This window comes from Asterias amurensis, chromosome 18 (assembly GCF_032118995.1).
Source record: "Asterias amurensis chromosome 18, ASM3211899v1".
Taxonomy (NCBI): Eukaryota; Metazoa; Echinodermata; class Asteroidea; order Forcipulatida; family Asteriidae; genus Asterias; species Asterias amurensis.
The window spans coordinates 5,299,903-5,315,861 of NC_092665.1; the positions used below are offsets into that span (position 1 = coordinate 5,299,903).

Below are 15,959 nucleotides of genomic sequence, written 5' to 3' on the forward strand. Positions count from 1 at the left end.
ATTCTTGTTTCCCAAAAGCATTTGTGCGGAAGTAGACTCTGAGAAAACAAAGGATACAATTGAAAATCAGTTTAAAATTACCCTTTAAGGGCACGTCTTTCCACTTGGTGTATCTCAACATATTCTTAAATTAACAAACCCGTGAACATTAATTTGAGCTCAATTGGTCGTCGAAGTTGCGAGAGAATAATGGGAAGACACCCCTTGTCGCACAAGTTGTGTGCTTTCAGATGCCTTGAATTTGAGACCTCAACAATTCCAGAAAGTACTTCTTCTCAAAAACTAGTTTTCTTCAGAGAGAGCCGTTACTCACAATTTTTGTTTATACTATTAACATCTCTCCATTGCTCATTACCAAGTAAGGTTTTTATGCTTACAATTATTTGTTGAATTTTGAAAGGTATTAGAAAATGCTTCAAAACAACAGAATTTAGCCATTAACTTATGGTTTGGTGAAACGTACCCCAGAAAAGGTGTCTTCAAATTAAAATCCTCAGTTTGTTGAAAAAAAATTGTTAAAGCTTGACTTTAGTAGTATAGTAAAACGTTCGTGTAAAAAGCAATACACAACTGGCCTTATGTTGCTTTATGTGCTTGCAAATTAGTCTGTTCTGACAAAATACATTAAAATTGACAATGTATTTTTTTTTTTTTTGACCTTGTTTGAGGTACCAATTTAATTTAACATTTAATAAATGTCTGTTCAATGATAAAAAGCGAAACTACCGTTGGAGTTTCGAGCCAAGGGGGCAATGATGTATCATAGAAACAATTAGGTGAATATTTTTGCTCGAATAAGATGAACATTTTATGTTTATTAAAACAAAACTAACTTCGGTGTGCTAGTGTAGTCAACACATTCACTTTGCTTACCAATCGGGCACTTCGAGCCGGATGGTGGCGCATTACTTCTTCCTTTTAATTTGTTTAAGTTTACACATTTTAGTGATTGGTAAATGTAAATGTAATCATTCGATAAATATGTTTTTTGGATTGACAAAAAGTGATCAGACAGAAACAAAATCACACTACAATTGCACGCACGTTAATCTCCCCAGCTGATGGCTCTGTGGTGACCTTATCATCGTGAGACATACACGGTCTATTGGAGGGAAATGGTTGATCATCCTCGGGAGCCCCATGTGATCTTGACGTCACGTTTGAAATAATATTTACAAACTGGGGGGGGGGTCGAACACACACACTAAGCCCACAATAACATCCGAGTATTATAAATAACGCCCTCTGTTGGTCTAACAATTGTGCAGCCTTAGTTTTAACCATGGCTTTAATCTCCTCTAATATTAGGAAAGGCGAGGGTGAAAGGTTTCCGATGATACCATAATGTACGTAGGGGGTACCGAACGACAAAACAGCGAGGAATACAAATCAGCGATACTTCGCGCTCTGTAGAAATAAAAAGGGACACAAATGACGTTTAAAAGTACGTTTACTTAACAAAATCATGTTTTTGTATAGCTTCATGACTAAAATTAAGTTATCTGAATATTGACCATGAAAATATAGATCATGAAGAAGTAGAACAAAAACAAACTGTTACAAAAAATAATCTCTCCACAACGACCCCTTCCACATGTAACCGTCTATTGCACGATGATGCATTGCGCGAAATTTTACTAATTTTCACAGAGCGGGTCACTGGTCTCTGGCTACCACGGCGAACAAGTATATGGACAAGGCAAGGAAACACCAGGGCTACGTTAATATAAAGATCACAGGTTCAAATGTCAAAGTAATTTGATTTTTGGGATTTGTTTTCATCAAACATTAAACTAAAATGTATCCAGTCAGTTTCTCATTTAGGCCTGGCGTTCTTTTCTTTTTTTGTATCTGTATGATTCAAAAGTGATATTACTGGAAAAAGTCGGTCCGATTTAAGCGGCTGTAAACAAAGTTAACAGATGCCATGTTTGTGGTTGTTTGTTTTACTGTTTGCAAACACGATTAAACTATAATATTGGCTGTCTTTGCTATAAACTGGACAAAATACATTCATTGAATTTCTTTTTCAATCTAAAAACTTCCGTACGAAAGAAAACAACAGAAAAGCCAAAATGGAATTTGGTCCAGTAGAGGGCGCCCCATTGTGACAGTTTAACCCGGAAGCATATCTGACCACATGGGCAATGTAGTGTTGTTCATGGACCCCGTGAAAAAGATGTGACATTGGTCCATTGGCGTAAATAGTGACGTCCTCTCCACCATGAGTCTCTGAATCAATTGGGACAAGCGCTGGATGGTGAAAATCGGCAGCCTCTGCACAAACAAATAATAAAACAATGTTTATCACAATACAAGTAAAATAATTGTTTACACAAGTTAATGATTAACTCTATGAAATTGCAAAGGGGCACTTTCCCTTGGCAAAATCGTGTTTGCAAAAACTTCCCTGTAACTTTGCCAAGTTATATGTTTAAGATTTAAAATATTTCAAAAAGTCTGCATACACTCGGATTTAATTTTACTGAGTGGTGTACCTGAGTGGTATAAACCAATACTCAAAGTAATCAATTGGAGCTTTACCTGTGTTGGTATCCGTCAGATTCCGTCTCGAACCAGTACTTTTGAAGCTGTTTAACTCCTCAATTCCTCCAGGGCCGTTTGCATATGAGAGTGTTGTAAATGGCAAACCGTCATTCATCAGACCTTGACGTTTATGCAAAACCATTTTGTTGTAATTAGAATTTAAATATGAATGGTTTGACGATGAATCACCACTCACTTATAGAAAACTGAGAAGCTTGCACAACTTGTCAACATTACTTACTGGTCAGAATTCAGTCTGCAATCGGGTAACTTAACGGAGTTTACTTTTTGTTTCAGTAAATAAGTAATAATAGTTAGAAACAGTCTCTCTTTAAATTAATTGTATACTATTTTGCATACAAATGATATTTTGAAAGATATAGCTTTTAATTGTTCAAAGACACTGGCACTATTGGTAATTGTCAAAGACAAAAAAATATCAAACGTCGAAGTTGCGAGATAATAATGAAAGAAAAAACACCCTTGTCACACGAAGTTGTGTGCTTTTAGATGCTTAGTTTCTATACATCAAACTCTAAGTCTGAGGTCTAGAAATCAAATTCGTGAAAAATTACTTCTTTCTCTAAAAATTACGTTACTTCAGAGGGAGCCGTTTCTCACAATGTTTTACACTATCAACAGCTCTCCATTACTCGTTACCAAGTAAGGTTTTATGCTAATAATTATTTTGAGTAATTACCAATAACAATAACATAACAAAACAATTAATATTTATAAGGCGCTATTCCATCAAGATCATAGCACACTAGAAAGAAATTAACTTGGAAAAAGGTGAGTCTTAAGTACTTTACGAAAAGCAGACAGAGTATTAGATTCCCTAATGGCAGTTGGGAGATTGTTCCAAATCATGGGCCCAGCTACACTGAAAGCCTTCTGACCTAAAACTTTGTTTGCTCGGGGAACATTCAAGCGAGTGATGTCAAGTCCGGACCGAAGAAATCGTGGAGGAGTGTAATGTGACAGTTAAGTGGTAATAATGAGGTGTAGTTTTATTAAAGCATAAAAACGAGAAGAGCAATCTTAAAATGGATTCGTTCTCTAATTGGTAGCCAATGAAGTTCCCTAAGTGATGGGGTAATAATATGTTCTCTCAAGGGTGTGGAACATACTAAACGACCTGCACTATTTTGTAGTCTTTGAACTCTGTCCAATTCATATGACGTTGCACCAAATAAAAGGAGATTGCCATAGTCAATACGAGAGAGGACTAAAGCTCTGGCAACATGATGGAGAGTATCCTTATCCAGGTAGCGTTTGATTCTCCTTAAGTTACGTAATTGAAAATGTATTGATTGGCAGAGGCTGGAAACTTGCTTGCTCATTGTCATATGCGAATCAAATTTTATTCCTAAGTTGCTGACAGAATCAGTAGGGTCAATCGATGTATCACCCATATGCAAAGATATCTTCGGCAGTTTCTTAAGGTTTTTGGGGAGTACCAAGCACAATGAACTCAGTTTTATTTCCATTGAGCTTAAGCATGTTAGAAGTCATAGTGTCCACTGCCTTTAAAGTTATATTTGTGGATGAAACTTACCTCCTCGGCCGAGTATTGGACTACCACGAACAGCTGCTCCTCCTATAGAGAGTACATGGCTATGGTCGGCAGTTACAATAAATAAAGTCTCCATTTCATTGGTCATTGACATCGCCTTGGCTACAGCCTTATCCATTGCAATGGTATCATGCAGGGCGTGGTAGGCTAACCCGTCATGATGCGCATGATCAATTCGGCCACATTCGTGTTTCAAATCAAGATAGTATGATATAAATTATTTGTATTTGAATTATTGAAATTTGATGAAAAATCTGGTAATAATAATAATAATAATAATAATAATAATAATAATAATAATAATAATAATAATAATAATACAGAACATTTATAGGGCGCTATACAAAGAACAGAGCGCCTAACATTAACAAAGGGAGGGCAACATAAGGTAGTGTGTCTTGTTCGTGAAGAATGTCCACGCTGTCACCATCTTGGTCATGTTCCCTGTTTCCATAATAGTAATGAATGCTAACATTCATTGCGCAAACATGGCACCAGCCTCAGTTTGGTTACAATGGAGTATAAAGTCAAGGTGGCCACACCGTAAATAGGGCCTATAATCACGCTGTCACCATCTCGGTCATGTTCCCTGTTTCCATAACAGTATTGAATGCTTATATTCATTGCGCAAACATGGCACCAGACTGATATTTCGTCCAGCCTAAGTTTGGTTACAATGAGTTTGAATGGAGTAAAATCAAGATGGCCACACCGTGATAAAGCAACATCATAGACGGAGTTTTTGTCAACCAAGATTCGCAAACTAGGAATACAAAGATAACAAACGATGGCCCTATAGTTTAAAAAAAATGGTTGTTTACAACCAAATTACAAGTTTGCAGAAAAGTCTACTTTGGTGACAAAATAAAGTAGGTCGGTTGCATGTTTGCTATATTATTCGGCCGTCCATGCCAACCTGCGTTGTCTTGTTATCAACAATGAATATACATACAATCTGTGACTGGACAATGGCATCAAAGAGACAATGTAAATACTCCATATAACGAGGTTTCAGATTGTCAATGATTTTCCAAGCCTCAAAAATAAGAGGTAGGGCCTATAACGACAACCTCTTGTGAAACAGCAGCAATGACACAAAGGGCTCATGTAGTCTTGTCCAGGGTCTTTTACGCAAGCACCGGCTCGCTACTATGAATTCAAGAACTGCATAGTTACTATACTGCACGGTATATAACATTACTTAATACTGTGGGGTCGAAGCATGTTTTTTCGAGGTTGTCGTACCTCATACAAGGCTAGGGCTCATGAAAGCAATTAACCAACACTCTACAAAAACCAGAAACCTGTATGTTGTAATAATAACTTACCCTCAACCATAAGGAAGAACCCGTCTTTGTCCTTCTGAAGTATCTCAATGGCCTTTTCTACCATCTCAGACAATGAGGGCTCACCCCCTACGTCATTCATTCGGTTACCTTCAAATTGCATATGACTGGGCTCAAACAAACCTGAAAGGTAAGCAAAGTTAATACCACTGTCAAATAAAAGTTTCTATATTAAATCGTCCTGGTTAGTTATAAAGTTCAAACTTAAGACGGACACGTAATATTATTGTGATATAATAATAATAAAAACTGAGTGCAAACAAAGTAATGTAATGCTGTACAACCAATAATTTTGGTTTGCTTGAATATAAAACGTGTTAAAGACACTGGGGACCTTTGGTAACTGTCAAAGACCAGTCGTCACTTGGTATATCTCAACATATGCATAAAATATTACAAACCTGGAGCGCGTTTTGGCGACCCTAACCAGAAACATATTTGAGCTTTGGCTATTGGTCGAGCGTGTTCGGTTGAACCGCTGTTCCGACCAAACCGTAACCGACTTGTTGATTAGGCTTGGTTTTAAGATGGCGGACTCTAAAAACTAACGGAAAACGTACTGAAATTCTTTTAAAAATGAAATACTTTGAAGCATAACAATTAAATAATGTTGATAAAATTACAAAGACTAAGTTCCATTCCTCGATAATAAAATGACGGCAATATATTTTGAGAGCATAAATTTTCAAGAGATGTACCTACGTCATGAACTTTTTCTGGTTACCGACCCGTTTTCGCGTAGCTCTCTGCATTTTTTTCTTCGGTCAGTGAATTTGACGTCAGCAACTTGTTTCTGGTCATGGTCGCCAAAACACTCCGCCCCTGTTAAAATTTGAGCTCAATTGGTCGTCGAACTTGCGAGATAATAATGAAAGAAAAAATACCCTTGTCACACGAAGTTGTGTGCTTGAATTCGAGATCAACGGCACCTAGCCTAAAGCCCAAGCCAAATAAGTGACACAACCTTCGATACCAAAATGAAACCCTCTACCAAACCAACATCCTAGACCTATTAACATGAACATTTAGCCCAAGATTTATGCGGCGCATAAAGGTTGTAGGCACAATCATGTTCCGAACGACAGACGATTGTTCGTACTTGTTCAAATTGGTACATAAAACAACAACTCACCTAAAAGGTTGTCAGTTTCAAGTGGATTGACGTCTTTAAATTGTTCCAAATTCCACACGTACTTGCTGTTTGTCTTGTCTTTACCTGCTTGCCATTCGTCTTAAACAAAACATAATATTGTAAAACAACTAGTGAAACAAATCCTTGCTTGATTGTTACAATTCGCAGTATATAGCAAGAGCATCATGTGACCGAAAGAAAATTAAATGCAGTGGAACTATAACAAACATCTATAAATTCAAGGTTTGATCAAGTGAAACTGTTTTGATGAGAGATGCTTCTACAAGAACACAACATTTTAAAAGAACATAAACAGACAAGAATAATTATAAGATGAATAGATTCATTACCATTAAAGACACTGGACTATATTGGTAATTGTCAAAGACCAGTCTTCTCACTTGGTGTATATCAACATTATGCATAAAATAACAAACCTATGAAAATTTGAGCTCAATTGGTCGGCGAAGTTGCGAGATAATAATGACAGAAAAAAACTCCCTTGTCACACGAAATTGTGCGCTTTCAGATGCTTAATTTGGGGCCCTCAAAATATAATTATGAGGTCTCGAAATCAAATTCGTGGAAAACTACTTCTTTCTCGAAAACTACGTTACTTCAGAGGGAGTCGTTTCTCACAGTCTTTCATACTGCCAACAGCTCCCCATTACTCGTTACCAAGTAAGGTTTTATGCTAATTTGAGTATTTAACCAATAGTGTACATTGCCTTTAAGCACATTTTGACGATTTTGAGATTTTCAATATATGAACGAGTCCTTTATGTCAAAGAAGTTGCCCAAGATGGGGGCAGAATCTCCGGGGACAGATTTCCATGAGACACCGGCCCAAGGCGGAATCCTGCCATACGTGTTTTTTAAAACAATCAAAATTACTTCAATCTCATCCAAAAGTTCATTTGATTGTTTTTGATTTTTGTGGTTTATATTGATTGTTTCTGCTCCATTGAATATTCTTGTTTCCCAAAAGCATTTGTGCGTTTCGGTTGTAGTAGACTCTGAGAAAACAAAGAATACAATTGAAACTCAGTTTAAAAATACCCTTTAAGGGCAAAGGCAGGACACATTAATAGGTAACTTTCAACCACTAGTGAGTCTTTTCACTTGGTGTATCTCAACATATTCTTAAATTAACAAACCCGTGAACAATAATTTGAGCTCAATTGGTCGTCGAAATTGCGAGAGAATAATGGGAAAATCACCCCGTCGCACAAGTTGTGTGCTTTCAGATGCCTTCAGTTTGAGACCTTTAACAACTCGAGAAAATACTTCTTTCTCAAAAACTAGGTTTCTTCAGAGAGAGCCGTTTCTCACAATGTTTTATACTATTAACATCTCTCCATTGCGCATTACCAAGTAAGTCTTTATGCTAGCAATTCTGTTGAGTAATTACCTATGGTGTCCAGTGCCTTTAATGTTGCTCTGTTGGTGGCGCACTCTACTATAAATACATTGTCATTGCATTTCGATTTCGGAAAAAAACACACTGAGTTAGTGTTAGTAAACATATACTTCAAAAGAGTGGAAGAACGAAAGAGATCCATCTGAACAGTATATATATTACGTACGCAGTTCTTTCTTTGATAATAAACTTGCACTTTAACTCACAATCATCAGGAAAATACATCAATTGAGCGGAAATAGAAGGAAACTGGCCAGGAACTTCAGGAAGCAATCACACTGTGCAACCCAGTAGGGCGGATATACATGTAAAATTACCGTACCATTAAAGCGTGTACAAATTGATCTCCATTGGTAACATCAGCCTCATCCAAACCAATGGTAGAGTAAGTCACTGCTTTCAATCAGTGACTTTAACACATACACAATGTAGTGTAGAGTTTTACACCATTGGTATCCATTCAACATACAGTATCATTCAAACCAATGATAGAGTAAGTCACTGTCATAAATCAGTGACTTTAACACGGTATTGACGCACAATTGTAACATACAGCCTCATCCAAACCAATGATAGAGTAAGTCACTGCTTTCAATCAGTGACTTTACCACATACACAATGTAGTGTAGAGTTTTACACCATTGGTATCCATTCAACATACAGTATCATTCAAACCAATGGTAGAGTAAGTCACTGTCATAAATCAGTGACTTTAACACGGCATTGATCCACAATTGTAACATACAGCCTCGTCCTAGCCAATGGTAGAGTAAGTCACTGCATTCAATCAGTGACTTTAACACGTATCTATGATTGGCTGCTCATCGAATGTCAATCAAACATCAAAGTAGACTGATGAGCACTTCAATGAAAATACAGCAGTATTTAAACGCGCTGCACCACCAGCAGTGCTCATAACAACTTTGCATATTATCGGAAGAGAGAAACTGAGAAAGCTTGCACTACAAGAACACAACATCAAGGTAAGTGTTTCTCGTTATACTGTCGGACCCGGACTTTGGCTTCTATAATAGATGCATGCGGTGTATTTTAGGGTAGCCTATTATTTCAAGAAGATTGCAGTTTTGGTCCAAGAAGGGGCACCACTCTACCCAATAAAGCAGTAACATTTACGGTGCTTTACCTGGCAGCTGGTGCCAGGTAAAATGCAGTAAATTTCACAGTAGCAGTTTTGTAAATTGTGCCTTGAGTTTGCTAAACTCCACTTTGAAATTTACTGCACTTTTAATACCTTGCAGCCCGGCTGCCAGGTATACAAAGCACCGTAATTTGGACGGATTAATTTTAACAGCGTATGCAGCTGAAGTTCTCATGTAGTGTTTGGGTCACTTGCTCTCTGCCAACATTAGTGTACTGTGGTACTGTTTGGTGGTACAGACTGTAATGCCGTTGCATTTCCCTTTGAAACCACGATATATTGTGTTGTGTCGTTGGGGCTTTTATCACCATACTTGCAAGTGGTTTCCGTTTTGGAGAAGCAAGTTCCGCTGGTATTCTGTACATTGTCTTGTTCAAATAGTGGGCAATAAAAGTTTACCTAGACAGTTTCAGTTGAATGTGCTTGATATTCTGCTCGTTTTAATGTGTGTGTACAATTCATTCAAAAGCTGTCAACAAAATTAACAACAAGTACTGATGAAATGGCATTGTGTGACATGACCACTTTGTTATTTTCTTTTATGTTGTGGGTAAAACAAAACAAGATTGAACATTATGCAACACTTTCACAATTATTATGGTGATCGGTGTTTTGTACAGCCGACGTGGGGAGGGGCAACCGAGGTGAAGCCGAGTTTGCCTGTTTGCCCCAAAAGTTTACACAAAACCTGGACCCCGTCACGGAGCATGCAACATTAATTGTTTTTTGTTTACCATGATTATCGATTCCTCTTGTTTGGGGACAAATTGTTACCATCCTCCATTAATGTTACGACAATAATGACACAGTTTAAAACTATGACAGCATAATTTTGTAAGCCAAAACATGGTGGCACACTGTCTTAAGGTGCTGTCACTTGACGTTTTAGCCACCGTATGTCAACGTATGACAATTTTAGCGAGTACGCTGGCGTACGTCGAATAATTATGGGTAAAGGCCCCGTTACACCTTGACGTTTAAGCCAGCGTATGCCGACGTATGACAATGTTAGCGACTACGCTGGTGTACGTCAAATAAGTTATGGATAACTTTGTATAAGTTAAGAGCACGATGAAACACGCTGATATACACGTCGATGTAAGGCGTGTGGCTCACAAAGGCACTGTCACACATTGACGTTTTAGTCAGCGTATGCCGACGTATGCAAATTTTAGCGACCTCGCTGGCGTAAGTCGAACAAGTTATGGGTAAGTTTTGTATAAGTTAAGAGCACGATGAAACACGCTGATATACACGTCGATGTAAGTCGTGTGGCTCATGAAGGCCCTGTCACACATTGACGTTTTAGTCAGCGTATGCCGACGTATGCAAATTTCTCTAAAACGTTGGCATACGCTGAACTATCGATAGATTTTTCAATTCAATTTTGAGCGTATACGAAGCGTATTCATAACGAGGTGGACGGATGCATACCGTAGAAGTAACTTACACAGAGCGTTTCCATAACGAATGCTTAGCGTGTTGACGGCGTTCACAACTTATATTCTACGATGGTCCAACTACTGCATAGAGCGCGGGGGCAGCGTATTGCCGACGATCACATACAGTAGCCTATAAAGAGGGTGCCTCTCGACGATTGAAATAATAACTGCACTTGACATCGTATTAATCCTCATGCGAACCCAAATTGTATATACCAATTCACATAACTCTGCCAATACACCATTACATGGTAGCTGTAAGTTTAGAAACAAGTTTAGTAAGTTATGTGGTCATCCGGAACACGTCAAATACGTTCGACGTAAGTTCAAAGCACATTACTCATATAGGTTATAAGAAATACGTTTTTGGTACGCTAGACATTATATCGACGTATGTCGACTTCTGATAACCTTACAAGTAACGTGTGTGAACGTGCGTCATCAATCGTATCTTATGAACCACACGCCGGCACACTTAGATTTTGTTGTGCATGCACACAATTTATCGACGACCTCGCCTTACTACGACGTACACGGCGTGTTTCAGCGTGCTCATAACTTATACAAAACTTACCCATAACTTATTCGACGTACGCCAGCGTATTCGCCCCAATTTTGTATACGTCGGCATACGCTTGCTAAAACGTCTAGGTGTGACAGGGCCTTAACATTCAATAGTAGTAACGTGCTTTGAACCTACCTCGAACGTATTTGACGTGCTCCGGACGACCACAGAACTTAATGAACGTGATTCTAACTTACAGCTACCGCAACTGGATGTGATCGCCGGCAATACGCTGCCGCGCGTTATGCAGTAGTTAGATTACCGTAGGACATAAGCTGCGAACGCTGTTAACAGGCTAAGCATTCGTTATGAAAACGTCCTATGTAAGTTACTAATACGGTCTGGATACGTCCAACTCGTTATGAATAGGCTTTGTATACGCTCAAAATTGAAAAGTCCATCGAAAGTTCAGCGGATGCCAACGTTTAAGAGAAATTGTCATACGTCGGCATACGCTGACTAAAACGTAGAGGTGTGACAGTGCCGTAGTCAAGGTGTGGCAGTGCCGTAAGTTAAGATCACGGCTAAATACGCCCATATACGTCTTTGTATTATGCTTTGAACCTATGTCGAAATTATTTGACGTGTTTCGGACGACCACTTTTGATGAAATTAAGTAGTGGCAGCGTATTGGGAAATCGGTATACACTAATTGGGTTCGAAGGAGAATACAGTGACGCCAAGTGCAGTTATTATTTCAAACGTCGAGGTACCATGCAATACGCTGCTGCGCGCTATGCAGTAGTTGGACTATTCGTAGATATCGTATCTTTTTACACGAGGAGAAATCCTCACAATGTAGACAAGTTGAGGAATCTTTCTTGGATTATAAAATGAGCGAAGTGAAACGGACAGTAGCTCAATGTATAGGGTGTTGGTTTTATCTCAAACAATCACTGTGTTGCACAACCTCTTGTTGATATAGAGGCATACGCGCCCCACCCTGTATCTTCCCTGTAATTTTGTAATCTCTGTCAAGTCGAATCCGAGATCCAAAGCCGTCTATATGGAGATCATTACTCTGGGTTGTATTGTCTAACAATGTCTCGGTGAAGGATACCAGAGTCTCTGTGTTTACGCATGTGATTAAACGAGCTCATCCATTTTGGGGCGTAGGGAACGGCAATGGACAATACCATTGTTGGGAGAAAGATTCTACCGGTCTGATTAAACTTCTTTCTCCTCACCACCCATATTTCCCCTGTTTCTACTTTTAAAGTTGTTTATAATTGTCTGACAGTTGTTTGGGTGTCATTGGGGAGCATTTCAACACGATATTCAATATGTTGAAGATCAAACGAGCCAACGGCACCCTGCCGTAAGCCAAGTAGGTACTCAAGTGTGTAGCGGTAGCCACTTTGTTGTGTGGAGCGATTATTTAGCTCAACACAACATAACACTCACGATCAATACGGCCAGGTACATAATTTAACACACACATGCTAGAGAAGCGCCTTCTATGTTTTTATCGTTTGTTTTATTTATTCTATTAAATTACAGATGAAGATTACCATATCAACAGTGACCTTTCTTCTTTGTATTTTGCAAATTCCGTTCATGGTGGCTAAAACAGCAGTTTCACCTAATCCGGAGATGACGTGTAACTCCTGCTGCCAGGGCCCAGCCGGTATACCGGGAATTCCCGGGTCAAATGGGAACCATGGTCAAGGGCTTGTAGGGTCCCCTGGTGTGGTAGGTCAACCTGGGGCTAAAGGAGACAAGGGGTCAGATGGACTAGTTGGTGAGCCAGGCGCTAAAGGGGATATTGGACTTACGGGAGATCAAGGAGTCGGTCAACCAGGGAAACAAGGACCTCAAGGTCTGCCTGGGATGAATGGTCTGAATGGGGAGAGAGGTGAACCTGGACCAGCTGGACAGACTGGTGAAGCAGGTGAGCCCGGGGGAAATGGAGACATCGGGTCAGATGGACTGGTTGGTGAGCCAGGCGCTAAAGGGGATCATGGACTGAAGGGAGAGCAAGGAGTCGGCCAACAGGGCAGAAAAGGACCTCGAGGTCTGCCTGGGATGAATGGTCTGAAGGGTGAGAGAGGTGAACCTGGACCAGCTAGACAGACTGGTGAAGCAGGTGAACGTAGTTTGCGACGGTCCGCCTTCACTGCAGTGAGGAATACCGTCTTGCATCTAAACAACTGGGATCCTTTGCCCTTTGAAGAGTTATTGTTTTCAGAGGAAGGGACTGATTTCAACTTGAATAACGGCACGTTTACGTGTAATGTGCCTGGGGTATACGTATTGATGTTCTCAGTCTTAAAATTATCAAGTGGGTCTGGCCTATGGGTCCAGCTGAGGAAGAACGGTAACACCATTGTTTCAGGGGGTGTAAACGATGCAGAATATCGTCATGTGAGCAGCAGTGCAGTGATTCCCTTGCACTATGGAGATCAAGTTCACTTAGCTGGAGACGGTCAAGTATATAGTAACTCTAAGCATTTCACGTCTTTCACTGGATTCCTGCTGTACGAAATCTAAATCAAACATACAAACACACGGAAACGTTTAAATGTTTTAGACAACGATTTAAATAAACTTATATGCAACTATATAGTTTTTACAAATATAATAATATTGAGTTAATCGTGGAAAATCGAACGTGTGTTAGATGAATCGAATAAAATTACTTTATTATTAATTGTTTTATTATTTGCAGGACAATAAGTATGGAAAAGACGGTTTTTTTTTTGAACACTTGATTTTGCAAACGTGTATTGTGACAAGAACTTTCAACGTGTTTTTGTCACATAAACAGTGCTATAAATACCAGTTCATCCCTTTTTTGAGTTTATTACATTTTCTGTAAAGTTTGAAATTTCTGCAGCCTGTAATTCCGTCCGATGGTGCAATGATGAGTCCTTGAAACCATGACGAGTCCATAAAATGCAAAATGAAACTACGCAACAAAAACTGACAGTTTATTAAACAGTACATACAAAACTTCAGATTCCTTGATACAGACTCAGACTTATAATTCATTGTGGCCTCCGATTGTGCCGGCAATTTTATTTCAAACATTTTAAATTGGTTGAAAAAGCTGTAACCTTTTAAGGCAACAAAATACAAATAATTCACCTAACAACTGGTACCAGTTGTCTTCTGCTGATATATTCGTTAATGTACAATACTTATGATATTAAAATAACGACAACTTGTGATCAAAAATAACTTGCGTTGTAAAGTTACCAGAAAACATTTGATTTGTTTTGTTTTTTTATAACACGTTTCGATATGGAGAAATATTTAATTTTTCGTCGTGGTTTGAGCGTTTCTTTGTTTTCACATGAGAAAGCACTTTTGTTTAATGCAGATGAAACATTGGGTATTCGTTTTGAATCACTTTTGTATAAAACGATTCGTTAAACCGTCACATCGGCATGAAACCAATACACCATCCTAGTGTGAATTTGGAAAATTAAAATTTCCTCACTTCGACCGTGACTTAATTATTCGGAATATTAGCTGATTACACAATGTCGCATTTTACCTTACACAGAAAGGTTTCGTTGACAGTAATATTGTGACCCACTTTGTGATTTTTGTTAGAACTATATTTGCATGGTATAGCCTGTTGGGGTAAAACATATTCTTGTAAAATAGCACTATATGTAAGCTTTAATATGATGCATAATGTTAACATGTTTCCAAGAAGTAACCAGACATTTTAATAAATAACCTGAGCACATGCAAATTTATTAAAAATGGGGTCGAGTTTAAAGGGTTAAAGTAACCTGGAAATAGAATATATTTTTCTTCAAACATTAGAGTATATTTATGCTAATGAACAATAACATAATTTGTTGGGTTATTGTTTGTAACGATTTACATGTTTAAAAATTAGATAAAGTTGTTGGGGGTGACTCCGCCTACCCCTTTAGTGACGTCAATCGAGGCAGACTTTGCCTCGATCGTACATTGAACACACGTACGTGCAATTACATGCAAGTTCTAGTTTTTACGTTTCGAAAAAAGGTTTATTTCTTGCATTTTTTCGGCAATGTCGACCACGTGTGTTGCTGCTGGAGGCAGCAAAAAAACAAAAAATTGGGTCAGTTTGGAAAGTGGTTCGGTCCGACGTCTTTTCCAGCACTGTGCAGCAAACACTTTGAGCCGTCCTGCTTCAAATATCGCGCCTCGATTGACGTCACGAACAGCGCCCTCTCGGGTCGGGCCTACTTTTAAATGTGTTAATTATGGAAACTAAATTTATAGAACCTTAGTTAAATATTTATTCATATTCTACTCATCAAAACACATACTTTAGTGAGTGACAAAAGCTTTATTTTGTGATCGAATTTTAGTCTTATTTGTATCCTTTTGCGCGAAAACATCACTTTACTTGTAATTCGTTTTTAACAAAAATGTATACACTGACTTATTTCAAACGGGAGTAACTTAGCAACGCGATACACCCAAAGCTTGGACATTAAACCAAATAACTGCTGCTGGTGTGTTCTTTCTAGCCCCTGCATTTGATTCAAATCTTCAAATTGTCAACATCTGATTCATTTCACAATTAAACAATTATTACGTTAAAGGTCGTCAAAACACAGTGTTAATGTTTGCATTAACGCTAGAATACAAAGCATAAGTATATTACTAGATACTTGTATTTCTACAAAGCATGTTTTTGTTAAATTTAACTATAATCCAATTAGTGTACTAGACGATAAGATATATTGCATAGTTTTAGAAATAGTCAGGTGTCACTTGAATGTTTTAAATACATTGAAAGAATGAACATTAACGCCGTATCAATT

At 38.4% G+C, this 15,959-nt stretch overlaps 1 protein-coding gene and 1 pseudogene across 1 annotated transcript; one reads left to right on the plus strand and one right to left on the minus strand.

The window, feature by feature from the left end:
* Positions 1 to 1,304: 1,304 nt before the first annotated feature.
* LOC139950945 (alkaline phosphatase-like) overlaps positions 1,305 to 15,959 on the minus strand; it is a 446,069-nt pseudogene continuing 431,414 nt past the window's right edge.
* Positions 12,688 to 13,677, plus strand: LOC139950890 (uncharacterized). The gene has a single exon (XM_071949735.1). It carries the CDS (start codon positions 12,688 to 12,690, stop codon positions 13,675 to 13,677), a length of 990 nt encoding a protein of 329 aa, XP_071805836.1.

Excerpts from the sequence above, each read along its gene's own strand:
- LOC139950890 (XM_071949735.1), top strand. The coding sequence starts at position 12,688 with ATGAAGATTACCATATCAACAGTGACCTTTCTTCTTTGTATTTTGCAA.